The sequence below is a fragment of the Aspergillus melleus genome (assembly GCF_016097325.1).
Source record: "Aspergillus melleus strain CBS 546.65 chromosome Unknown contig3, whole genome shotgun sequence".
NCBI classification, from domain to species: domain Eukaryota; kingdom Fungi; phylum Ascomycota; class Eurotiomycetes; order Eurotiales; family Aspergillaceae; genus Aspergillus; species Aspergillus melleus.
Window position 1 is genome coordinate 119,936 of NW_025763372.1, and position 25,146 is coordinate 145,081.

The 25,146-nt window shown below is 51.9% G+C and overlaps 10 protein-coding genes and 1 non-coding gene across 12 annotated transcripts; 5 read left to right on the plus strand and 6 right to left on the minus strand.

The window, feature by feature from the left end:
- Positions 1-1,036: 1,036 nt before the first annotated feature.
- LDX57_005045 (FAD-dependent oxidoreductase) lies at positions 1,037-2,474 on the plus strand (the record flags this gene model as incomplete). Its single annotated transcript, XM_046086724.1, has 3 exons — positions 1,037-1,196; positions 1,262-2,183; positions 2,249-2,474. 3 exons carry the CDS (start codon positions 1,037-1,039, stop codon positions 2,472-2,474), a joined length of 1,308 nt encoding a protein of 435 aa, XP_045942689.1.
- Positions 2,475-2,561: 87 nt separating this feature from the next.
- Positions 2,562-3,671, minus strand: LDX57_005046 (uncharacterized protein; the record flags this gene model as incomplete). The annotated part of the gene is made up of 1 exon (XM_046086725.1): positions 2,562-3,671. The coding sequence occupies one exon, from the start codon at positions 3,669-3,671 to the stop codon at positions 2,562-2,564; it is 1,110 nt and encodes a 369-aa protein (XP_045942690.1).
- A 771-nt stretch (positions 3,672-4,442) lies between these two features.
- On the minus strand, positions 4,443-6,146 carry LDX57_005047 (uncharacterized protein; the record flags this gene model as incomplete). The annotated part of the gene is made up of 1 exon (XM_046086726.1): positions 4,443-6,146. The coding sequence occupies one exon, from the start codon at positions 6,144-6,146 to the stop codon at positions 4,443-4,445; it is 1,704 nt and encodes a 567-aa protein (XP_045942691.1).
- Positions 6,147-6,256: 110 nt separating this feature from the next.
- Positions 6,257-7,873, minus strand: TAZ1. Of its 2 annotated transcripts, XM_046086727.1 has the most exons (4): positions 7,539-7,873; positions 7,453-7,471; positions 7,247-7,357; positions 6,257-7,179 (listed from the first exon to the last, which is right to left on the minus strand). In XM_046086727.1, the coding sequence occupies exons 1-4, from the start codon at positions 7,747-7,749 to the stop codon at positions 6,366-6,368; spliced, it is 1,155 nt and encodes a 384-aa protein (XP_045942692.1). In that variant the 5' UTR covers positions 7,750-7,873; the 3' UTR covers positions 6,257-6,365. The 2 variants fall into 2 exon arrangements, with proteins under 2 accessions (XP_045942692.1, XP_045942693.1); XM_046086728.1 differs by having other exon boundaries at positions 7,247-7,471.
- A 166-nt stretch (positions 7,874-8,039) lies between these two features.
- Positions 8,040-8,572, plus strand: LDX57_005049 (mitochondrial 54S ribosomal protein mL60; the record flags this gene model as incomplete). The annotated part of the gene is made up of 3 exons (XM_046086729.1): positions 8,040-8,083; positions 8,204-8,433; positions 8,520-8,572. 3 exons carry the CDS (start codon positions 8,040-8,042, stop codon positions 8,570-8,572), a joined length of 327 nt encoding a protein of 108 aa, XP_045942694.1.
- Positions 8,573-9,070: 498 nt separating this feature from the next.
- Positions 9,071-11,296, minus strand: LDX57_005050 (uncharacterized protein; the record flags this gene model as incomplete). Its single annotated transcript, XM_046086730.1, has 1 exon — positions 9,071-11,296. One exon carries the CDS (start codon positions 11,294-11,296, stop codon positions 9,071-9,073), a length of 2,226 nt encoding a protein of 741 aa, XP_045942695.1.
- A 1,589-nt stretch (positions 11,297-12,885) lies between these two features.
- Positions 12,886-14,241, plus strand: LDX57_005051 (cytochrome P450; the record flags this gene model as incomplete). Its single annotated transcript, XM_046086731.1, has 3 exons — positions 12,886-13,797; positions 13,853-14,028; positions 14,085-14,241. 3 exons carry the CDS (start codon positions 12,886-12,888, stop codon positions 14,239-14,241), a joined length of 1,245 nt encoding a protein of 414 aa, XP_045942696.1.
- A 4,908-nt stretch (positions 14,242-19,149) lies between these two features.
- On the plus strand, positions 19,150-19,726 carry LDX57_005052 (uncharacterized protein; the record flags this gene model as incomplete). The annotated part of the gene is made up of 2 exons (XM_046086732.1): positions 19,150-19,582; positions 19,638-19,726. 2 exons carry the CDS (start codon positions 19,150-19,152, stop codon positions 19,724-19,726), a joined length of 522 nt encoding a protein of 173 aa, XP_045942697.1.
- Positions 19,727-21,225: 1,499 nt separating this feature from the next.
- LDX57_005053 (uncharacterized protein) lies at positions 21,226-21,786 on the minus strand (the record flags this gene model as incomplete). Its single annotated transcript, XM_046086733.1, has 1 exon — positions 21,226-21,786. The coding sequence occupies one exon, from the start codon at positions 21,784-21,786 to the stop codon at positions 21,226-21,228; it is 561 nt and encodes a 186-aa protein (XP_045942698.1).
- A 1,671-nt stretch (positions 21,787-23,457) lies between these two features.
- LDX57_005054 (uncharacterized protein) lies at positions 23,458-24,036 on the minus strand (the record flags this gene model as incomplete). The annotated part of the gene is made up of 1 exon (XM_046086734.1): positions 23,458-24,036. The coding sequence occupies one exon, from the start codon at positions 24,034-24,036 to the stop codon at positions 23,458-23,460; it is 579 nt and encodes a 192-aa protein (XP_045942699.1).
- A 990-nt stretch (positions 24,037-25,026) lies between these two features.
- On the plus strand, positions 25,027-25,133 carry LDX57_005055. Its single transcript has one exon. It is a non-coding gene; the product is annotated as a tRNA-Val (tRNA).
- The last annotated feature ends 13 nt before the right edge of the window (positions 25,134-25,146 follow it).

Sequence of the window (25,146 nt, forward strand, 5' to 3'; positions counted from 1 at the left end):
AAGCTTCAAGGAGTTTATATCATCATACTAAACAAGAGGTAAACCATTCCGTTATACATAAGAGTTAGAAATCACGACTATGGTACTGTGTACATAGTAAACTATCTCCTTTGGTAACACATGTACACCGAGCATCCAGACCGCAGTCAAGGCGTGTAGTTTCTAGAACTAGCTAAAGGCAACGGTTTCATCCTTCCACGAGGGACAATGTCTCGCTGGGGGAACCTGAGCATCTCATCCTTGCTACTGTTACCGTACATCTATGCAAAGTCGACGCAATCCTTTGAGCAGGGAAAGAATTGCATGAATACCCCTCTAAGCAGTCAATCATGCAGTCAAGACTCATTCAATTTCCAGACCAGGGATAGAAATGCAACCTAGGCAGCAAGGGGGTTTGATCCAGCCCCCCTGTTTCTTTACCTGATCTCCACTGTCTAGCGATGTCTCAATAATAGATCATGAGTGATGGTCATGATACGGAAAGGTTACATGCCGTGTTCCGAGCCCGTAGCATTCAATGTAACTGTCCCCCAGCCCTGGACATATGTGCAGACACACATTTTGACCGTACAGCTCGGCACTAGCTGTGCCGTGGAATGCTTCACTGACCCTTGCATGGCTGGGTGTTCCACACCTAGGCTACCGGCTGCTGGAAAGGCAGGCAACATTCCAGTATGTGGCATTCAAGCCAGCGCACCAAGTCTTGACAGGGTGATTATAGTACCATGCGAGGGGCAAGGTTTCCAAAACTCGAGGCATGCGGGGGAGCAATTTTGAGTGCGCATATCTATACAGTCGGCATGAGCGAATGTATGCAAGATTTGGCCAGTAACAGTAGTCTCTTATCTTCTCTCTCGCCCGACATGTACAGCGATCGACGCAACGCAGTAGACTAGAGAGCATGCAATTCTCACTTAGTCTGCTTTCCAAGCGAAGGTCAATAATATTGAGCCCAGCCTCAGTCCCTCGTAGCCAGCAATAGCACCAGATAACCGGCCATATTTGCCCAACAACAGATCCGTCAATTAAATCGACAATGACTGTAAGCGAAACTGGAGCCCGACCACCTCATTCCTCCGGCATCACCGTCCTTGTCGTAGGTCTGGGACCGGCAGGGCTAGCAACGGCGATTGAATGTCACCGCAGAGGCCATAAGGTGATCTGTCTGGAGCGGAAGCCAGAGAGCTATCACTTGGGTGGGTAGACAATCTTGAATCAACCGGTCAAGTCAACGCGCGCTAACAAGAGCCTTGGATCGCAGGGGATTTGATTAGTTTGACAGGGAATGCCGTCCGGGTGCTGGAGAACTGGGGCGATGGCGCCGTTATCCGAGCCATGCAACACTTCCAGTGCAATTTGAACACCCTGCAAGTTTACGACGAGACCGGCGCACTGAAGCTCCGGAAGCCTCACAACGCCACGGACGCGCAAGAGGACGGATACATGCTGCGGCGATCACGGCTTCTAGAGATTTTTCTGGATCAGTTGAAGAGCCTGGGCATCGAGATTCGTACCGGCATCCAAGTGACCGAATACTGGGAGACTGATCGCAATGCCGGGGTTATTGTTGGAGACGAGATCATCACCGCAGACTGTGTGATCGCGGCCGACGGCGTTCACAGCAAAGGCAGAGCACAGATATCCAGGGAAGAGTTTACCCTCGAGGCTACAGACGGCGCTGCATATCGGGCCTTTTTCCCTGCAAGCACCATCGCGAAGGATCCGGAAGCCTCCTGGATTATCAAAGATGCCGGCGACAAGGACTGCTTCCACACCTTCTACGGAAAGGACATCGTCATCATGGTGGGAACCGCGGAGAATCATCAATATATCTTCTGGAGCTGCGGACACAAGGAGAACGCCGAATCCGAATCTGACTCGGTAAGACCGGTCCTCGAATTCATCAAAGACTGGCCGGTCGCAGGCAAGCTCGCTCCTCTGATCTCCAAAACTCCAGACGCCAATTGGATGAACCAGGCCCTGTTCACTCGAGCGCCGTTGAAGAAGTGGGTGTCCGACAAAGGGAGGATGATCGTGGTTGGCGATGCAGCCCATCCGTTTCTACCGCATGCTGGTCAGGGCGCAAACCAGGGCATTGAAGACGCAGCGGTCGTGGCTTTGTCTCTCGAGATTGCCGGCAAGAACGACGTGCCGCTAGCCCTGCGAGTGGCCGAGAAACTAAGGTATGGATGCTATACCTGTTCCTATTGAATAACGTTCTATGGCGCTGACTAGGATATGATACCAGGTACCACCGGACTGCTGCCATCCAAAAACGCGGCGTCCAGGCGAGAGATCAGTCTTTGAATGTTGACTGGAACAAGGGAGGGTTTACCAAGACACTTGAGCTTCGTCCAGCCTGGTTGCATGACCACGACTGCGTGAAACAGGTCTACGAAGAATTCTCCAGTGCTGCTGATGCTGTCCGAAAGGGCACTGGCTATACACCGGCGTCGGGGATCCCAAGCGACTAGAAATGCTTTGTCTAGGTTGAATTGCTAGTCTCCAGAATGTTCAAAGGACAAGATAATTTTGCGACGTATAGTCAATATCAATATAATTTACAAAGTGCCGATATACTGGTTAACGGACGCAATCCCCTCGTAAGTCGCCACAGCGCCGTTTCCCTGCGGTGGCGGCGCGGTGCTCGTCCAGTTTGACACCATCAGATACAGTCCGTTGGGCTGGGTGGTCGACCAGGGATGAATGAAGCCACCGTATAGCAACGATCCGTCGCCGACCTGTTCTACCTGCACCTTCTCCTCGGACCACGGGCCCGTCGGTCTTTTGGCGGTGCGGGAGACGATCCAAGGATTCGTGCTCGGCGCATTCAGATAGACCATAGCCCAAGTGCCGTCTTCCAGCTTCCGCACCGACGGTTCTCCAAAGGTGCCCTCGAGGATCGGCGAGCAATGATCTCCCCAGTCCCAGCCGTTGCCATCCAGTCCCCAACATTCATACTCGTCCTTATCCTTGATCAGGTCCCAGCGGACGCGCTGCAGCAGCATCGGGCCGAATTGAACAGGAGAGCGTGTAGAAAAGATGTACACCCACTGGTCATCGCGCTGCATGGTCCACATCTGGAAGGGATCGGTGTTGTCTTCGTTATTCCACCACTTGGAATTGTCCAGACGCTCAAAGGTGTTGCCGTCCGTGGAGACCGCCAGGCCGGAATAGTTGGGGGTCCAGGGCGCGGTCCAATTCATGACGCTCATGTACGAGATGAAATGCTCGCCCGTCTCGGGGAAGCTGATTCCATCGTTGGGAAGCACCGAGTACTCCCAAATGCCCGAGTTGGTGCCATCGTCGCCGCGATTGCCATTATGCGTGATTTGCTGCGCGAGCCCGTCTGCATCTGCGTCGACTCCGGCAGCGCCCTGGAACTCCAGGCCGTCCTCTTCGCCCGGATGGATTCGCGAACGCAGCATCACAGGGCAACGCCAGTCTTTCGCATCCTCCACCCGCTTCGAGCTCAACGTGTCGCCGAAAAGGAAGCCAATTTCGCCGTCGTCTTGCACGTACGGGATACCCAGGTCCGTCGCGGTGACACCCCAGCGGCGGCCACTGTCGCAGTCTTCACAAGTTAGCCGTTTCTTGAAGACGGCATGCGCGCTTTGGACAGAAGCGACAGAGCACAGCAGAATGCCGGTCAGGAGGTGTGCGCGGAGCATTTTCGGTTGGTTCGTTTTCGGTTGGCTCGTTTTCGGTCTCGCGCTGTCAAACAGAAGAGAAAGCGATGCAAGTGGAAAGACGTGCTGCAAATCATTCCTGAAGGCTACCGCACTGGAGCTTTTCTATTAAAACGGAATTCGCATGTAGTGAGAATGTCGGCATCATTGCCAGTGAGATACCACGTAGGAACCCGAATCGGGTCGACGTGACAGTAGCCGAGTCTGGACCCAAGTATACACCGCACATCCAGCGTCCGGATTCGGAATGAATTGAAGCTCGGGGATTACCACCGCAACATCGGTGCGTATACGCGGCGTTGAGTAGGCCCCGGATATTTCCGCATCCGGGGAAGCTTCATCGAGCAGAGTTTTTTTGGGGCGCAACGAGCTAGATAGATCACCGCGAGGCTTGCAGATTATTGTGATGATCGTCCTTCATTAAACTCTCGATGAAAGATAGTGAAAGCCGCTATGCACAATGCATGTGCAATGTGAAGTCGAGTGTGGTTCGACTGGAAGGAGATCGCTTCGGATATCGTAGACTGATGAGCAATGTGGAAAAGTAGTAAAAGAAGGATGGAATCGCAGGATGTAGAAACATGCGGTCAACATTGTGCAGGGTGGGAACTCAACTTCTGTTTCTACCTACTCTAAATCAGGCAAATCCGTGAGAATTGTTTGGATGTAAAGTATGCGGTTTGGTCATATACATCTGGTTTACGATTGAGTCCCTGCTGTACTTGCTCTTTTGGCCCCAGGATCATGATGATATCAAGGAAGAAACCGTAGGTAATCGGCCCCAATAAGCCTCTTGAGAACAGTCTCGTCCAGTCCTTCGAGTCCAAAAGAGAAATGCGCCCATTTACCTTTACCCTCTCTTCGAACCTGTTGCACGCGCTGTTGCACCTCCTTCGCTGCGTGCAAAATCTCCCGGAACCGTTCTATTTCTTTGCTCCGTCGATATTTGATCCGCTCCAGTTCGACATCCCACGGTAGGTCGGCTGCTTCGGAACCATCTCGGACCGGAGAATGAATGGACGTTGCCAGTGACCGGGAGGAAGGATATCCCACCCGACAGGCTGGAAGCAACTCGCTATCATCAATCGGCGGAAGCCAGCCAGGTCCCAGCCGAACGAACTCGACATTCCGCCACGATCCGTTCCAATCCGGACCCGAGGTATATGTTTCGCCATTTGGTCCGACACTCTCGCAGCTCAGAGCACCAAGCCAATCCCCACAGCCCTCTAGGTCAATCCATTTTAGACAGTAAGTTGCGCGTGCGAGTCTCCGAAGAATCGATGCGGCTTCGGCCCAATCATCATTAGACGTCGCGCCTGTGGCGGTGTGTGAGAAAGACCACGCCCTGGTGGTTGGGGCGATGGCATTTGGCGTAATAGCCGGGGCCGGCCAGTAGGCCAACGATAGATGAGTGAGAGTTGAAAGACGCGATAAGAGGTTGATGAGCGGGTTCCAGTTAGCAGCTGTTGGGTGTGCGAGGGAGAGATAACGGAGATTCTGGAAGCGGAGCCCTTGACTGAGTGCCTGCGGAAGAGGTGCATCAATGCTGGTGGGCTCGTCAACCTCCTCGTCAGACTCAGCATCCCAAGAAGAAGGAATGACTTCCTTCTGCTTGTGTTGTGCGGGAAGTGACCTTCGCGACACTACCAGCTCATGGGAAAGTTGATTGATATTAATCCATCGTCCGATCGCACTGCCCAAATCAAGCCGTATAACCTCCGATTCATGCCGAAGCCGGTCGAGCCCATCCTCTTCGTCCTGTGTATCGAACTGCTCTTTCTCAAACAGTGGTCGTAGGCCTTGCATTATCCCCAGTATCGGTTGGTCTCGCGCATATATGCCAATGTAACTCAGCAGGAGCATCTTAATATGGCTCGGCAGAGTATCCAAGAACTGTCCATCATAATGTACATGCCACACCCATTGGGCGGCCATCGATTTAAGCACCGTGTGTAAGAGGGTGTGTCGCTCAGGCATAGTGTTGCCCGGCAGACGATCTAGACGGTAGATTATTCTCTCCGTTTGTGAATTCCCCAGATCAGCGGTCTCATTGTCTTCGGCATTATCTCCAGCAGCGTTCCCCAGAAGCCAGCTTTCCGGTGGTGGGGGACCAGCTGTTCTTCTCGACGGTCGCCCGCCGATTCCCACACGCCGAGTGCCCGGGCGAGGTCGAGGAGGTGGAATTTCTGGAAGTTCTAGGAGGTTTCGCAGGGACGGATGCACGGATCGAGAAGCAATCTGCCTGGACGGGCTTCCGTGCCCATCTTCGGCAGTTCGGGATACTTGAGTGCGACGAAGATGGTTGATCATATCGTTGACGGAGGACTCGGCGTTAGATGACGCCTGCGACGGTCGAAAACGATCATTATGGCTACCGCGGGGACCAGATGAGGCTAGAGTATGATGAGCAGTGCTTGCGGGCTTCGAAAATGAGTGGTTGTGATGCTTTTTGGGCATCGAGGGTGGTGTGAAGAGGAAAAAAGGGTGGGGAGCAAGCGGAAGTCGGTGTTGGCGGGTCTGAGGTTATTCACCTGGTCTTAAAGGCGAGTTTTGGCCCCCGCCACCAATACTAAGCTGATCCATGAGTCACTGAGCTGACACGGTTGGATGATCTCTGTACAAAATAGGTCTTCCTATGGCTAATATACAATATTTATTTCAGCCGGAGCTCGGCCGCTATACATCCCGCACCCAGGAATCGTCCTCCATCTTGCCTTCCCGCTTGGGACCTTCCTGGATCCAAGTTTCCACCAGCCCTTCCTTGGGATCCTCATCGGAAAGGCCTCTGGAGCGCCTGACGTCAAGCACCAGGTCTCGTACTTTCTTCGTCACCTCCTTGCGCAGCTCGACGGCTTCCTTTCCGTATAATAGCTCATCGCTCAGGACTCCGACCGGTTGATTGCGGGTTTCGGGAGCGGCCAATTCGGCCTTTGCCTTCAATTCCTGCCATCGCTTCCTCGGTTCCCCAAATATGGCGTCGGTGTCGACCTTCTTGCCGAATGTCACGCTGACATCTTTTCCTGGCCGCGGGAGAAAGCGCGGGAACTCGCGACTCTCGTGCATGACCTGATCGAAACCCTCTAACCAAATCGGCACAACGTCGGGACATTCGCTGGCCTCCAAGATGAGTCTGGCCACACCCCATTTGAAATAGCGCATCGTCTTGTTCGGAGCCTGGTGAATCTTGCCCTCGGGGAAAATGTGAAACCAGGAGTACGAATTGCAAGCGTAAGCGGATGGCGCGAGGTGGGAATCATGGCCGTCCGTGGTGTACGCCGTGGGAAGGTCGGAAAACGGATCGACGCAGACGTTTTGTATGCTCCAGTGCTGGCGTTCGGGGATCGCAGGATGCGGTTCGACGGGGAAAGGGCCTTTAGACAGTAGTCGGATGGCCTGTGTGACGGCGGGCTGCGCGAGGCCACCGTAGGGGGAGTGGGCGAGTCGGTGCGTAGGGAGGACCTGGCCCATAGTGAAGAACAATGCTAGTGGTCTTCCGACAGCCAATGATCAGCCCCGATCATACCACGCGCGAACCAAGAGAAGAGAGGAGAATATACCGAGTCTGATAACAGATGTCATGGCTTCCAAATCCCCAGCGCTTGGTCTGATTTTGTAGCCCAAAGTTATATCGCATTGGGAGAAACCCCCACATGAGCGGGTCGTCCATACTGCTCGAGTCAGCGACCACGGTCAATGCACTCTCCTGCGTCGCGTGTAGCAGGGTCGCCTTCAGTCGGGGGTAAAGCAGGACGCATGTACGTACACGCTGGTGTGGTTTGAAACTATAGACGACGATTCTCGGTCAGCTCCTATCTCTGTGTCTTAAAAGAACGAGGGAGAGAGTTGTACCTGTCAGCAATCCCCTCGTCCGTTGCGACGGATCCTGCCGTGAATCCAACAGCTCCAGAAACGAGTCCAGCCCGTGTACCTCGGGACGACTGCACAGGTACAGAAACGAGCGACACAAGCCCGCCACACCAAAGATAGTCGTGGCGGACATTGCCCTCCAGGGCAGCGAGGGCGACTCCCCCGTTGCGCCGGAATCCGTAGCGCGGGACATAGTCGATCTATAGGAAATCCATTAAAGTAGGAAAAGAAACGCTAGAAAAAAGCACTCCGACGCACCTCCGACGGGGGAGGGCAAGCAGATCAGAAACCAAAGGATGGGACGAGAGAAAGAAATGAGAATGAGAACAAGAATTGGCGAAGTCCAACGCGGGAGGGAATTTTGGCCGCGGAGGTGCACGGACCACCGCCGGCTCGACGGGATTTTCTCTTCACTTCGACTCTCCGGACCTCCGCTTCTCTCCCTCTCAGCCTCCCCTCTGTTTCCCCATCTCGTCGCCCACAATGATGTTCAAGCCGTCGTCACCTCTTTTTTCGGGTCTCCTGTGGTATGTCCCTTGTGTCAATGGTCTTCTTCCGACTCGTTCTCGCGCAGCTCGCCGATCACTATGACAGCTAGACAGACGGATAAAAAGAACCCAGGCTAATCATCCCTTCACCCGCAACAGGAAGATCCCATGGCGTATCTCTGCCCCCCAGAAGGCTCGTCAAAGGAAGCGTTTGCGATCGGTCGATCGCGTGGTCGACACCGTCAGTGCCGCCCTTCAGCGAAACGGAGAGACCACGAAGATGGTGGAGCGCTGGTACAAGGAAATGCCGCGCGAGGAGGAAATGCTTCCCAAGGACAAATACACGATCTTCGATAAGAAGGAGAAGAAATACCGCAAGGGAATTCACAGTACGTTCGTCTTAGTATCTCATCCCGGATGAGACCGATTGATGGACTCCGTTGTGGTGATGGAAACTGACCGATTCTCTTCGCAGAGTTGCCGAAATGGACACGAGTCAGCCAGCGGGTGAACCCCCCTGGTTTCTAAGCGGCTGCTACAGATGAGAAACCTTTCCTACGGGCGACTACTGGCGAAATCGACCCTGCGAGTAAATATTTGGATTGTTACTGTACGATACACTACACAGCGCATGTTGACCTCATCCTCTATCAAGGAGTGTCTGGAATTCGAAACGGGATGTAGGCAGGGTTATTGGAGTTTCTTTTGGCAATTGGGCGAATTGCACCATGATTGCATTTGGTTTATGTGACGTTATTTATAATGTTCATCTTTGAGGCTTCATGCCACACCACAGAGTGTTTTTGCCCCTCAGACGAAACCATAAACAGCAAAGTAATCCGTCCGGTTTGATCGGGCGACTGCGAAGATAATATGGCGAACTGAATGCGATAGAAGTGGCAAGGGAATGAGCGCGACCTGGCGACGGCATGAAATAAGAATATCAGATGCATTACCTGTTCCCAACATGGAGTAAATCCCCAGAGCCTGGTCTATTTCCCGCTGACCGTTTCCAGTTGCAACAGCTCATTGTGGTTCTTGGTTCGTCTTGAGCGACCGTGAGAAGACTTCCGATTGTATCTTTCTAGAATATCGTGCGATATCATGACCCATTTCTTTCACTCGTCCCCGGTTAACTCGACCTTCGTGGATTGCCTTGTGGATGCGATACCCACGGCGAACTCTCTGCCAGTCACCGAGCGTTTCCTGCCACCCAGCCCCCCCTTCATAGTAGGTCTCTTCTTGCTTTTTTGATATGCCGAAACCCTGTGGTGGCTTGCGGAGGATCCAACACGCCGGGTCAACATCTCCGTCCGGGGGTTCATCAATCGAGCCATCATATAACTCAACAGTCTTTATGAAATCCTTGAGGCCCGTATGCCGCCGGTTTCTGTTTACCGCGATCCTCCAAGAATCGATTCGGGGCTCATGGACGACCTTGCGATGCACTTGCGGATACTTCGGCTTCCCGCTCCAGTCGGGAAGCGGATACGGTACATTAAACCGTGGGTCACCTAGTAGTCGCCTGGCTTCAATTGGAACCCGTGATATGGGATCGTATACAATCCAGGTCTTCTTATTCAGCCAGTGGTTGGCAAGCATGGCGAAGTGAAACGCTCTCCGTCCTGGACTAAGTTGATCAGAGAGCCAGTCCAGCCGTCGGTCAAGACCGTCTATCAGCCGGATTTCCCAGTCACTCAAGTACCCGATAGGTACCGTTACTTGCGGAAACATGTAACCCTTAGTATTCTCGGAGAGTCTTTGCGTGCGCATTGTCTGCAGTCTCTTTTCGCCAGCTTGCTTTTCAGTCTGTGCAGGCCTTGTAATTGGCGCAGAGAGAGCTTGCGACCCCGGACGTTTTGATACCCTCTCGTGAAATTTCAAAGGGACTGTACCGGTCGTTGAGTGACGCGAGGGTTGCGGGCTGGTGAGTATGTGCACGGAGGTCCAGCTTCCATCATCGGGGCCATCATTCTGGGGGTGCATTACCCGAGCTCTTTCTCGAGGATGAGCTTTCCGCCCGAAGCTGACTCGAAGAAACTCGCTAGATCCAGAGGAAATGCTCATAGCGATCGTTTCCCTTGCTCGGCGCGTGGATTCCAGGCAAAAGGTTTGCTGGGAGGAAATGCTCCTTAACATTTCCGAACAAGGACTTCCTGGAGGCGCAGAAAACTTTCCCATACCGTACACTACATCTGCTGCTGGGTTGACCTCCATCCGGGCTGACCAAACCTGGTATTTGCGAGTGCATCGGAGGAATTTAGATGGGTCGGGCATTGCCTGGGGGTGGCTCATTTCCGCGCTATTTCGTGAGACTTGTGACCACTCTTTCATTTTCTGCAAGACGAGCTCCGGGGTCAAGAGGCATGGGAGGGACTGCCAATATCTTAGCGACTGCTCGTAGTCGGCGAACAGCTCCACGGGGCAGTTGTCTTTCATGGATGGAGATGCTTGGTCTAACGAGAAAAAGCGTCTACTCATGTAGGATGTAGGAGTTTCACCGGCTTGGGGTCTGCTTTGGATTGCGGCACTGCAGCTGAGAATTCTGCGAGCATCAATTTCTAAAGTCATTCCGTTCGTTTCCAGGATTATAGACTCCTCGTGGATTGTCGGGGCGTTCTCGCCATGCTTCCATCGGGATACACTGTATGATTCTCTGGTCGTTACCCTGGTGGTCTCGCGAGACTGAAGAGCGCCCGACATCGCGAATGGCAGACATGGCCCCGTTCTATTAGATAGCGGGGGCATGCACGAACGGTGGCCCCAAATCGTATCGGCTGCGGTATACTCGTAGTCCTCGAAGCAGGCCGGTAACAATCGCAGAGGTCCTTGTTTTTTGCGACGGCTTTTCGTTTCCATCTGCCCTGGATTCCACCACACCCAGCTGTAGTCATCCTTGGATGATTGCCACGAAGTCCAATTCCGAATCCAACGAAACCACCTTTTGAGTCGTGCTTTATTGAGTTCATGCTGCTGCAATGGTATCCAACCATACCATGTCTTCGCATATCGTGAGGCGGTGATGTTTCCTCCTCCGAGGACTCGATCCTTGGTGAAACGCCGAAGGAACCTTCCAAGCCTCCAGAATAGCACCGCAAGAAAGAATATGCAGACCGTACCCGCAAAGAGCTGCAGCAAGACCTTGAGACTGATGTACTTCCTACCCGGCAAGGGAATGGCAGGGGTGCCTTTCGTTGGTCGGGGAATAGTAAGAGTGGGATTGTGGAATTGTCGGGCAAGGATGGGTGCCATCTGATGAATGCCAAAAGCTGTGGCCAGATAATAATCATTCTGATAACAATAAGGGCCCTGGAGTGAGTATGCAGGGCCGGTGGAGAATGAAGTCGAGATGTTGTTGCTGGACTTCCATCTTCACCAGGCAGGCCAGACCACTCGGCACGTGCGACGCTGCCGTTCCTTCCGTCCTTTGTTCATCTCACTCCATCTTCATTCATCCTTCTTGCGTCGCCCTGTTAATCGGACTGCTATCTTGTCCCGTCCGCTTCGTTGCAAAATAGAAGCCCATGTCAGATATTTGTGCACATCCATTGGATACTCGTCACATTCGCCCTGCTTGCATGAGATTGTCCCTCTAATAACCTCTCCCCTACGTGCGACGCGACGGCACATAGGTCCTGTCGACCTTTATCACCCAAACACACCAAGACCTTTAGTCTTTCGGGTTACTTAGGACACCAATATCGATACTTCAAGGCCAGCAGCAGAGGGAGGGTACATTGATTTCAATCCCTGCTCCGTCCGGTACTTGACCCGTGCACAACGAAGACTCCTCGACTGACCCCACCTAAAAATTAGTGTCTCGATGATAAGCACTCAATCGCATCCAATGGAGTCGTACTTTTGACTTGACATCATTCCATGTCGCGGAACCGGAGGCCCGTGAGGTGGTGTTACCCCAGCCAGCATCATCTTGACTCATGATGATAGCAATAGGTACATCCGAGATCGACACGACTCCTGCTCCAATTCACTTCTTGGACATCAACGGTGATCAACCGAGCTAGAGACGCCTCTACCCCTCTCTGCGGTCCAATGTGAAGCCGACGATGCTAGTCGATGGAGCGGGAAGTTGTGCAGCGTTCCCCGCCATGGTGCATTTAATATAAAATTGGATAATGTCGACCCACCATAACCCCCTGGCCGTCGGAATCTCTACAAATCATAACTCGTGCAATTCAAAACGCCATCTGTACTGTGATACAACTTCACGCGCACCATGCGGGGTATGCGTCTCTGAGCAGTCTAGATCATCAAGGAAATGCATTGTGTTCTATGGTCGTATTGTCTGGGCATTGCATGGGGTTGTGAAGCGCCAAGTGGGAAAGAAACACAATTACCTCGCGCCCAGCACTGGATATGCTCGTTCTAATAGTATTAGACTTATGCTAATGCACAAGACGGAGATATAAAGACCAGCTTCTGTACCGGGTCTTAAACGCTCTGACGCTCATCCCAAAATCAACTTGCTCATACACCGTGGTTTCCAATTGTCTATATGGCTTCGATTTCAAACCTTGGCTCTCTAGACCTCGGGCCGTTACTCTGGGCTCCAGTGCTGGTAGGTTCTCATTCAACGCTGACCCCCACGGCTTTATCATTGTACAAAATCCTTAACTGTTACGTGATAACAGGCTACCGCTTTCTTACTATGGAGAATCCTTTTCAACATATATCTGCATCCCCTTAGCAAGCATCCTGGTCCTAAATTGGCAGTTATCTCGGATCTTGCTCAATCTTACTGGACCTTTACCGGAGTTTTACATTCAAAGCTCAAAGACCTCCACGAGCAGTATGGTGATGTGGTACGCATAGGTCCTAACATGCTCGTGTACCGGAATGCACAGGCGTGGAAGGATATCTTCGGCCACCGTAAGTCAGGTGATGGGTCTTTTCTCAAAGACCAAAACTTCTACCCACCCACGCCAAGCGGTCCTATGCTATTAGCAGCCGACGATGCCAACCATTCAAGACAGAGGCGTCTCTTAGCCCATGCTTTCTCCGATCGCGCCTTAAGAGAGCAGGAGCCTATTTTGCAATCCTATGTGGACTTACTCGTCCAACAGCTCAATGATTCTGTCGCGTCTAACGAGACAGTGGACTTGACAAAATGGTTCAATTACATCACTTTCGATATCATTGGTGACCTGGCCTTTGGTGAGCCCTTTGGCTGCCTGAAGAACAAAGGCTACCACTCGTGGGTGACAAGCGTCTTCCAAAATGTGAAGGGCGGCGCCCTGGTGCGGCCCTTCCAGACTATGCTACCTTCTTCGCTTTTAAGCGTTCTTATACCGGCCAAGCTCCTAAAGATGCGCCAGAAGCATCATCACCTTAGCAGGGAAAAGGTCCAGGAGCGCTTGAGTCGGCAGACCACTCGGCCTGATTTCTGGACCTATGTCCTCAGGCACAACGACGAGAAAGGAATGACTGTAAAGGAGATGGAGGCCAACGCAGATCTTCTGATTATCGCCGGGAGTGAGACCACTGCATCATTGCTCTCTGGCTGCGTCTACTACCTCCTGAAGAACCCGGCTGTTTACCAGAAACTGCTTGATGAGATTAGAGGGGCGTTCGAGAAAGATGAGGAGATCAATCTTATCGCTATTGGCAAGCTCTCTTATATACATGCTGTTCTCGAAGAAAGCCTTCGCATGTATCCTCCAGTTCCAGCCATTCTGCCCAGACGAGTCCCAGCAGGAGGGGCTTTGATCAATGGAGAGTTTGTTCCGGAGCAAGTAAGATCTACCGACAACCTCTTTAGTGCCCTATGTTAACCAAATCGATATCTAGACATCTGTATCAATCGCGTGGTACTCGTCGCTTCGTGCGAGCACAAATTTTGCAGAGCCAGAATCCTTCCTTCCAGAGCGCTGGCTTCCCGACAACAACGATCCACGGTTTGCGTCAGACAAGAAGGAGGCCCAACAGCCGTTTTCCTACGGGCCACGGAATTGTCTCGGAAGGAAGTAGGTTCCACCATTTTCTGTCTGGTTACAGTTTAGGTATTGACGGTCCTTTGCAGTCTTGCTTATGCCGAAATGCGTCTGATTGCCGTGAAGCTACTGTGGAATTTTGACCTGGCATTTGAAGAAGAATGCGAGGGATGGGAAAACCAAAAGTCTTACAACATCTGGGAAAAGGATCCATTGAAGGTGAAGTTGACTCCGGTACATCGGTAAGGATGTGCAGAAAGTGGTGTTCATTTCAACATACCACTTGTCTCGCGCGCTCTTCTTCGCAATTTACGCCTAAAGCTTCCTAGATGATCTACTTGTCAGGTTTGAATGGACCAACTGGGCAAGCAGCTACGAGATAGCATCGATTTATTGAGTCATTGTTTCAGCCTTGGATAGGCCCCAGAGTGACATTGGTCCTGTGAATTTGGTGCAAGTGATTATTTATCCCTTGGTTCGATTCAAATCGGAGATGGCAGTTTTGAGTTGTGTCGCCTCACTCTTTCGCCTCACTGTTTTTGGCATCCTCTTCCTTGTTTGCATTCAATCAATTCTCCGATTTACTGTCAACTCTACACAATGATATAGTCAGATTGGAATTGAACTCATCTCCTACCCCTTGCCTACAAAGCAATAACCGTAATAGTGACCCATGGCCCCCAAGATGATATCACAAACCCTACGAAGCCAGGGGACACTGTCAACCACGCCGAGGGAAACGAGGCGTTCCTCGCGCGAGGGACGTCCAGATCCCATGACGCCACCAAAGTCGTCGATCGGCTGGGCTTGGCTGCGATAACGCAGCGTTGGGGTAGTGTCAATTCTTAGCGCCGGGCAATGAGGAATATTCGAGACATGCACTGAAGGTTCTGGATGCAATCCACAGCCTTGCTATCACAGAGTCTAAGAATCTTTTGATTCATCATGATTGATCATGGCTTGTCAGTGGCACGGCGCGAGACAGGGCACCTAGGGAAAGGAAAAGGAGTCGGGGTGAGTGAGTATGGAGGACAAGGAGCCGGAATTACGAACAAAGAAAGGGCGCAGGAGACAAAGAAACAAAAAAGCCAAAAACGCTAAAGGGGGGTGTGGATTCTATGGATGAATAAATATACCCCTTGAAATAGCCAGCAAATAAAACGATCAAGACGTGGGCTGTTTGACCCCGTCAAATGAAATCCAAGGCTTGGCTGATTTCTTCACTGAGATGTTTCTGCCCAATCCTGAAGACCCAATGTTAGGGCTAGGGCTATAATTAGCATGGTGCGACCCGTTTGCTTTTTGTGATTTCGAAGGCCTCGTAAGCTTCTGATTGCCAATTAATATGCTCGGCCTGTGGAATGATCTGAGACTTCCGGAATGATCGGTTTAGGTTTAGAATGCACTCTTTGAAGAGAACTGAAGTTTGGAGTCTGGTTGGTTGCACACAATCAAAACCAAGTCAATAATGCGGAAATCCAGCTGCGATTGCAACGTTCACCCCATCAAATATGATTAATCGAAAGCCAAGGGTATGTGAAGTCAGCTATTTAGCCCTATTTTCAACAAAGGGGCGGCGGACTCTGTCTGATTGGATACTTCGTAAAGATTTTGTACCGCTATGGAGACATTCATGTACCTGGCTGGATTTGACAAGAGTGGGCCTCTTGCTGATGGTAAGCTGATTACCTCAAGTGGGAAGTCAGGACCAGGAAATTTGTTCTGCGACAGCGAGATAGGGATTTTTCAACTTCTTTTCAGTTCAAGAAACACTCGCCTGATGGGCCATATGGCTTGCGTAGAGGAGGCGCCACAATAAGGCCTCAGAGTTGTCCTGGAAATACAGATTGGATCAAGAAGAAAGTGTGGTCCCAGTCAGTGTTTAGCCTGACCTTTCTCAGCTGAATGGCCAGGTTCGAGAAGTGAAAAGTACTGGCGGATGGGTGTTTTTGCCACGAATGAGACGAAGTGCTGAGTGACTAGGAATTGATCCGCTGGAGTCAAGGTGCTTTCCCTCTAGCCTGTAAATGGTAAACTTTGCGGATGGAACGGAAGCAAGAATGACGGACTTGATGGTACCCTGCTTTGTCTTGTTGAGGATTCACAGGTTTCACATGGTAAATGCGTTTGGTATGGTTGTAAACGAGGGGGTGAATAGGCTAAAAGCCACAGGCGATACTAGGGGTCCGTATGTGGATACTTCCAGGTTTCGGAAATCCTTATTGCCAGAACCGGAATCCTTCCGTGCCGTCATTCTTGCAATCAATATGCATAACAGACATCCAAGCATTGAGCGGTGAGTCCATGCAAGATCCGAAGAAATGGCTTTCATTTGGTGACGGGACTAGCAAGGTGAATAGTAGACGCAGGATTCATCGAGTGGAGACATTGGGTTGAGTCTCAACAGGTCATTTGACAGGGAAAGCTAGATTCAGTTGACGCAATGCGATCGTCAATCATCTGCTGTGGCTAACGATCACTTGAACCATTACCATCACCCAGGAGGGAGAAGGAAAGGAAGTAAGGATAGGGCCGCAGCCGAAGGAGACCTTGATATTTTTTCACCGCCACAACCGACACCGTTAACTATTTGCCTCAGCCACTTGGTGTGGCTCGTAGGACCAATCAGAGGGAGTCTCCATGACCACATACCGAAGCTAGAGTATAGATCCGATCGATCTTGCATTTGCATTGCAGGCAGAAGCAATAGGAAGGCCCGCTGCAAGCACAAGCGAAATCAAATCAAAAAGTGCCCAAAAGCCGAAGGTATGACATCGCGGTTCCAGGAATTGCAGTTCCCGTTCCAAATACCGGGGCCCACGGTTCCTCATAGCACCAGCATGGCGTACTACGGTACTGTCCAATTGGGGATCACCCAGGCATTGGAGACACGAGCCAAAGTCAATTATGGAAGGATCGGTGTGATTCTCTCGCGCGGTCGACTTATCTCCTTCCCCTTGAGATTATGGCTGCAGAAGACTAATGACTTCATCGGCATCCTTTCGGCCGAACAGATATCCCCATCGGCCCTGTCATTGACCTTACCCTTTCCGTTGGAATGATTGACGGTGGCTGCTGCGAGATCGTGCCTCGCGTGGATGGGAAGAGGGATATCGGGGACCATAGCCCTACCGACGGGTGAAAGGAGACCCCGGTCGATAATACCAGGATCTAGAGGTTTTTGGATGCTCGATTCTGATCGCGATGAGACAATACGATCAACCAAAAGGGCAGACAACTTGATCGAGGTTGAACTTTACAATAATTGATTAGAACTGGCCCACCCTATCAAGCTCGTGGAGACCCAGACGGAAGGAATCCGTAGATCCACCAGGTTGATGACACCGAAAAGGGAGGAAAGGGACAGGTCAGAAATCGATAAGAAAGATTTTCGTCTTTTCTTTTCTTTTTCTTTCTTTTTGCCGTTCCAGGCAACAGCGTTGTACGAAAGAATGCAAGTCCCGACATCCTGGTTTCGCAGGAGGAACGATATGGACGAGGAGTTGAAGGAGGAGAGGCTGAAGGTGGAGTCTCGCGTCGGCGTGATTGACAAGTGTGGCTGATTCAAGGGGAACTGTGGCGAAGTTCGTGCGGCTGGGCCAGTCCGCCCCGCTGCGTCGTTCGCCCTCCTCGCACTCCCTTCTCTCTTCCTCTCCCTGGCGATCGACTGTCGAAACTTCCTCAAACCATCTCGGATCGCATTGTCGGTGGATCTGGCCCTCTATCGCCAAACAATCCCACCTCTGAATCCGGAAGTATCCGTTCGACCGCATCTCCGGTCTGCAGCACTGACCACCTTGCCTGGCCCAAAAGGAATGTCGCAAGTGACTGCAAATGTGACTCGGATGATCTCGTAAGCTCGTCCGCTAGTTCCTTCTTGACGGGATCGAATCACGCCTCTGCGACCCTGACAGGGAACTGCCTGCTACCATGGCGGAAAGCACGTTTCGGATCGGGGAAAACGTGGTGCCCAGCAGTTCACGATCAGGGATTGGGGTCCGAGTCTAATCGGCGTCTGCTCTCGGGATTGAGCCAAAGGCCCGTGGATCTCGACTGGGAATAGACCGCGATGGACGAATGCGCGAGTAGATGTGTTCGCATGTCACCCCTCTCCAGACCTCAAGCTCGATCTTAGGGGCAGATCTCTGCATGCAAGGGGACGAATTGAGGGGGAGGAGACGCGGCGCACGACCCATTCCTGATTTTTTCCAAGAAAGTCTAGGAAACTCTACCATTCCTGCGCGCAACCTAGTTTTCCTACGAGGTGAGGATCCTGGGTAAGTTCCCAGGGTAAAGCAGACGTGTAACGGCGGAAAAAGCGAAAAAGAGAAAACGGGAGACATCAAAAGGAGCTGTCAAGGGTATCGCATGGAAACGAGATGCTAGGTTAAGCTTCCCAGTCAGATTCGTCCAGAACGCAGTGTTCCCGAGACCCAAGTGACGTCTCATTTTGGATTCCAAATTTAACTCCCGGAAATTGCAAACGCGATCTCTTGGACACCATTGAGCTGCAGGGCCGTTCCCCACACTGCCCTGGTTGCTGCGTATAAAACGAAGAAGAAAAACCAAGCAGTTCAAAGACAGACGAACAGAAAAAGCAAATAAAGTAAACACAAAAACGAGTTGAAACTTTCCCAACCAATTGAACCCACTTGCGGGTACCTCCCATGCAAACGCCCTTGTTGCAGGATCGTGCAGCTCCTATCAGTACCCAACGTCAGGAGACCCTACAACGACCGACATGTTTGCAACAGAAGTACAATAGATGCAGATCTATAGAATTTTGCCGTTCAGGATCTATCGATGATAGTTTTTGTTTTGGTGGTGGCGAAAAAAAAAATCCAAAAAGTTGTTACCTACCTGAGCGCTACCTTGGTTCGGTTTGCGACTACCACATCAAGCTTCCCATGATGCGGTGACTTCCGGAGTCGAGGTATATGAAGGCAGGAGGGAGCACTGTTGATGCATCCCATGTTCTCAACACCATTCTCTCAAGGCTAACATCCGTTGCTACTCTCTCTCTTTCTCTCTATTGGAGACCCTAATCTCTCATCAGCCAAACTTCGCAAGGACCTTTGATTGCACTGCACCCTAACTTGGCCTATAATTTTCATCCTTCTTTCCACGCATCTTTCAACGCCTAACAACGCCATCATGGTTCAAGCTTCGAGAGCGGACACTGGCAGTTCAAGTCGCGAATACGGCATGACCTTCGAGATCGCACCCCCAGGTGCTTCACGTCCTGGGACACCGTTCACCCTCCCGGTGATTGTCGCCGTCCGTCCTGTGGGCAGCACAAGAGCCAGTCCTACTCAGCAACTGGTCGTAAACATCTCGCTGCGAAACGAGGCCGGGACGGCGGCAGTTCCGGGGCTGATTGGCACGCTGACCTCGAGCGTGCGCAGTCGCAATGGGAACACCAACAACGGCTACGGCCAGTTCAGACCTCTAACTATCACTCAACCTGGACGGTACCGGCTGCGGGTGATGCTAGGAGCTGCTACGGCCAGTGGGGTTACCACGCGAGAATACGTAGACTCGGGAGTCATTCACGTGCACGGAGGAGCTTCCCTCTCTCAGCGTCCAAGTACACCAGACATAATCCTCAGCAGCAGTCGAGAACGTAGCTGACAATGTCACAGCACCGTCACAAGTATCCAAACTCCAAAGCCTCGTTCCCGAAAACATAGACATCTCAGCGGCGGACATTGCGGCCTGGCAGCGCGCATAGATATCCCTTGGGGCGATTTATACGGCTGGTGAATTTTCGTTTTAACTTTTACTCGATTGGCCTCTGTGAGGCCACGATGACATGACTCTGAAGAAGGAAACGAAGGACTTTGCTCCACGGCCCGATGGAGCCAGAGGGACGGACAAGACGGGTGAATAGATAATAGGGTCAAGGGACCAGGCTGTCCTGTTAGTCTGGATACTACAAAATGTCAGTTTCATTGGTTAATCCGCGTTTCGGTAGTTATCCATGTAGATTTCAAATCTAGTCTCTACGAGTCTTTGCTTATCGCATCTCATGGAAGTAATTCAGGAGACCCGGAGCCATGCAGCAAGTCCGAAGTAAACGCGCCCTATACCTGGCTTATCGTCTACCCCTTTTCACAACTAAGCCCTAAACATGTCATATAATCTGAGATATCCCCTAGGTCAAAAACACATAGTTAGTCTTCGGATGCTCAAAGCAGGCTGCTGAGCCGGGTCTCCGTCTGCTCGTCCCTCCATATACGACAAGTAGTACGTAAGCAATACCAAAATCGATCTCTTCCCTTTTCCAAAATCATCCCCTTGATCAACCCACGTGGTTAAGCTGATCTACTTGCTTACGAACTATTAGGATGGGCCGTTTAGATGTTTGAGGCAAGCATTTCACCCCGTACCTACCCCTCCAAAGGCACCTTTTATGCATGAAGCGCCAGGAATGACCCAATCAGTTGGATTATCGGCGAGTTACTTCATAGTTTGAATACCTAATTAGAGGATCGTAGATACTATGAGAGTCAAACCAAATAGGGGATGCCGATAACCGGGATAAAAATCCATAACACTTATGATAGCGTTGCTACAACTAGGGCGGCGCAGCTATGATGCCCGATGGTTCAGGCACCACTTCGAGCTCACTACATATGTGTATGACCATAGATATATGCATGGAATACAAATCAGCCAATTTTAGGTGAGTAATCCTACTTTCTCTACTCTGGCACCGGAGGAACTCTCAAGTATGCATCAAGCATCTGTCGCATTGAGACCTAAATACTTATAATGAAATAATTATCATAGCAGACATAAACAGCAAAGCTTCATCAATAAACACGTCATAAATCATGAATCACTTCTCCACCGATGACCCCGAGTATCTGTTTCCGGTCGGCAACTGTTCCGATAGATAGCCATCTCAGGCGGAGTAGCATTTTGAACTTGAAGCCAGTTCATAGGAAATAGCGGGTCTGCATCCAGAACAATAGGATTGTGCACACGACGGTGTCATCACTCAGGCACCGTCGAGGCTAGGCCTTAGGACGCGCGACGACAATGTCCGATCGCGTGAACGGGCAGCGTCTGCAGATGTAATCCCAATATGAGGTAGAGAGATAAGTGCTGTCCGATAGATAGGACAAGCAGTCGAAAACTCCGACGGAATATTCTTGAAATCCCAAGCAAATCAAGGAAGAAAAAAGAAGATGCACTCGATCACGTCGAGCGGCCGTCCATCAAGATTCAGCTCTTATCGCTGAACCCGCGCAGCTTCTCAACGCCATCGCGAACCGTATCCCTTAAACTGAAGCCTCCAAATAGCCAGTCATTGGAGTGACGACCGTAGTGGTTGACCGTGCCGCTGTAGCGACGGTAATCGTCGCCGCTGCGACGCGGGGAGTAGGTGTATGATCCGGAGACGCGCTTCTGGGCGGTCACGGAAGGATCCTGGCTCACGGAGGGAGACATTGGGCGGGGACTGGTTGAGGGTCGAGAAGAGTATTCAGTAGAGGGGTGACTGCGCGGAATATCGAGAGTTTCGGCGCGATGACGAGTCCTGGACCGAGGGACGTCGAGGGACGGGTCTGTCGGGGTGGGAGATTCTGAGCGAGCACGCGAGCGAGAGAAGGAACGCGAGGGAAAGAATTTGCCGCTGGCACTGAGAGATAGTTTGTGTCCTTTGGGTGGCGGAGAGGAAGAAGAAGAGCTTGTAACGTTGGTGGTGGTGGTGTTGGTAGTTGTGGAAGTTGAGGTATAAGACAGAGGTACTCCTTCCTGCGAGAGACGAGGGTTCTGGTCACTCATTGATTGAAGTGAGGAAGGAAGGAAGGTATGTATGTAGGTAACACAAGCCAGATACTCGTGTTAGGTAGTCGTCCTAGTAAGCAAAGCACGAGAGATGAGTCAACCGATGGTCCAGAGAGGAAGCCGATGAACCGGGGGGAAGCAGGAGTATTTATAAGTCGGTCCATCGCATGCCATCTCCGTCTCGCAGGGATGATCAAGGCCCCAAGAGGAGTCCAAGAGGAGTCCATGACTCCTCTACGAATGAGACGCTGCCAGCAGGACGGGCACGACCCCAGTGACTCCACCGATAGGGCAGGGTGGAGTGGCAGTCGGTGAGTAAAGTGAAAGTCACCCCCGGAATCCCCACTTGGCGCTGCCCTACGAGGGGTCGTGACCAATTATGGTGAATAAACACCGGCCTGGCCCCCAGTCGGACCCGTCGGGAGGCTCCAAATTGACCGCTGCCTGGTGGCCTCAGTCATTATTCTTTCCAATTTGGAATGCGGCTGCCTGAGGATGTCCACGTCTCGGAGTCCGACCTTCCGTTCCGTCTCTTCTCTGTTGCTTCACAACTTGCACGAAAGAAGAGAATCAGAGGAGAAGCAAAAGTGCCCGACCGAACCGTCACTTCTAGCGCCATTCTAGAATGCAAACTAGCCCCAATCCGGTCATTGTGAATCAATCCGACCGAGGCAGTCCTTGGCCCCCACGAGGCCACGACACAGATTGGCATGTTTGGTTCCCCAGCACGGCTCTAGCGGCATGCTTGGTGCTTACGGCTTGCGTTTCCAGTTTCCATGGAGTAGTCAAGAGCTGAACTGAGGGTTCCCTGACCCTCCGTTTCCGTGCTCCGTACTCCGTGCTCCGTGGTTCATCTTACAATAAGACCAGGCACATTCTTTGCCGTGGAATGTTGCCCGAACAATCTCGAGGCCGAGGGCCTCTTACTGTTCCTGGCACATCCGTGAAGAAGAACAGCCCTTTACTCGCAATCTATCCGCGCAATCAGGATGCAAGAGCGACAGGGCAAACAGCCTGTGCCGATATCCGCAAAATTTGCCAGTTTGAGGCTCTACCTTGCCCAGTGATATCATAGCGTGCCCACTAGGCCCCATAGTTGCCCTTAGCGTTGTTTGCCAAGATTCGTCGGCACGGGTGTTCCGTGGAGATATGGAGATCACAAGATCCCAGGAGATTAGATCATCAGGAACCGGGGACTGAGAAGTGAGAACTCGTTTGCAGACAGGGAAGATAACTCTCAAATATAACAATTCTGCGAGGACTGTTTACGGTTCTTACTGAGTTCGCCCTATGCCGTGCACCGTCCGGACGGATGACCACTGCGGATGATCATCCTAGATCCTTGGTCATGTTTCTATTCCTGTCATTTCTCTTTGTCATTCTCTATCCATTGAGTCATATGCAACAGGAAGCCCGGAACAAACGACGAAAGGTACTAGTCAATCCTTTTCTTTTTTTATTAAATCCTTTTTTCCAATTGTGTTTCACCGAGACTTGAGAGAAGATCACCTCCGATTTAAATAAACGCCATCCGTTAGACCGTCATGCTGCCATGCTCGCAATGCACTGAATAACACAAAAGACCAAACCAGAAATTACGACAATAGAACACCAGAAACGCGACAGATACTAGAGCAGGGCATGCACATATCCAATCTCCCAAGACATTCATTCCTCCTTCAAGGTCCACAACGCTGCGCTTGGTCGTCGCCACGCGCGCGGCTGTTCCGAATGACACCGACGATGGTTCCGATCAGGCGACAGATGGCCCAGACCATCCCCCAGCGTCCGACCCCGGTCAGGAAGCCGACCAGCCGGAGCGCCAAGCTCAGGCCGCTGCGGAACCCAAAAAGATACAAAAACATTGTCGCCGGCCGTGGTGGTCGTCGGCAGCACGAAAAGCGAACGAGCCTTGTCCAGCGGCGGCCGGATCATGCGTCGCAGCGAGCCGCCACTCCCAGATGCCGCGGCAGTAGTTGAGTACTGCCGTTGTTCGGGGACCGTGGTGTGTCTGGAGGAGGACCAGAAACGACGGGACCGGGAGGTTTTGGCACGAGTGATACCCGCCCACGCAGCGTCGTCTTCGGGAAGCTCTCCCGGGACCAAGGGGGTAGGGAAGGGTCGTTCGAAGGAGTTCGAGGGCTCAAAAGGGGCCGTGAGAACGGGCAGGGTTCGTCGCTCACGCGAGTTCGTGCCTCCGCAGTAGGGCCAGGAGTGGCGTCTTCTGTGGTGGACTAGGTGTGGCATGTCAACGAATCTGGAGACTTGATGGGATGAAGATGGTGTAATCTGAGAGCTTCTACCAACGATGAGGAGCGACGAAAAGGTTTATATGAGCCAGCTCCAGCGAGAGTGCAGAAACAAGCGAGGCAAAGCGATAGACAGAAAATGAGATGGAAAAGACAGGCCAAGCCCGGGGTAAAATAACACCCTCGTGGCACAGGGTATATGACGTCCTCCTCAACGAAAGACCCAAATCTCACCAAACGGGCACTCTCCAGTCATAACCGGGTGAAATGAAAGGGATATCTCCATAATGGAATCGCGGGGGATTTTCAGGCAGACGTATCGAGATTATAAAGCACTCCGCCCTCCGGGAAACAAGGTCATGCGGCCGGCACGTGCAAGGCGCACGCGTAAGAAAAGGCGCAACAGAAGATCAATCGCCCGGATGACTGGTCGGAGTGCGTCAAATCCAGGGCCTCGAGGCAAAGTCATGGAACTCTCTGCCTGGCTTGCCTCGTACGATCACACGGGCCGTGAACGGGATCGACCTAGATTGAGTCATACCGGGGGGGAAGCTCGGGGTGAAGGTTACGTCGACCAGGGCTCAAAAGCCTGTTGACTAGTTTAGTGACAAATAATGGCTGACGGAGTAGGAGCTTGCGTTGCCAGAATATTATATGAGTGGCGGAGTCGACCTCATCATCAACACTAGGATAGAGCTTGTCTCCGACAGTGGCCCTGGGGGTGATTCTTCACGGCCACCTGCAGATACCTAGTAAATCTGTCGGACAGCCTTAGCTCGAGATGACCAAGCGGGGCAACAGTCAGCGGGTGGTCTGCATCGTTGGACACTATCACAAGTTGCTTGGTCGTGGGGTCTGTCCTTGGCACGAGCGTTCGTTGTTTTGCTGCGATCAAGTCCGCGATCAGTCCGGCTGCAGTGCAACGCTGGTGGGACATGAAGAAAACGAAGGTTATATTCCAAATATGAACCCTGGAATAACAAGCAAAAGTCACGTGGTCTAATGGTTATGATTTCTCGTTCACACCGAAGTGAGCGATGCCTGGTTCTCCCAGCAGTTCCGAGAAGGTTCCCGGTTCGATCCCGGGCGTGACTACTTTTTTACTTTT

Coding starts and splice junctions, on each gene's coding strand:
- TAZ1 (XM_046086727.1), bottom strand. CDS start 7,749: ATGTCCCGCGCTACGGATTCCGGCGCAACGGGGGAGTCGCCCTCGCTG. Junction 7,180..7,246: donor GACATCTGTTATCAGACTCG/GTATATTCTCCT, acceptor GGCTGTCGGAAG/ACCACTAGCATTGTTCTTCA.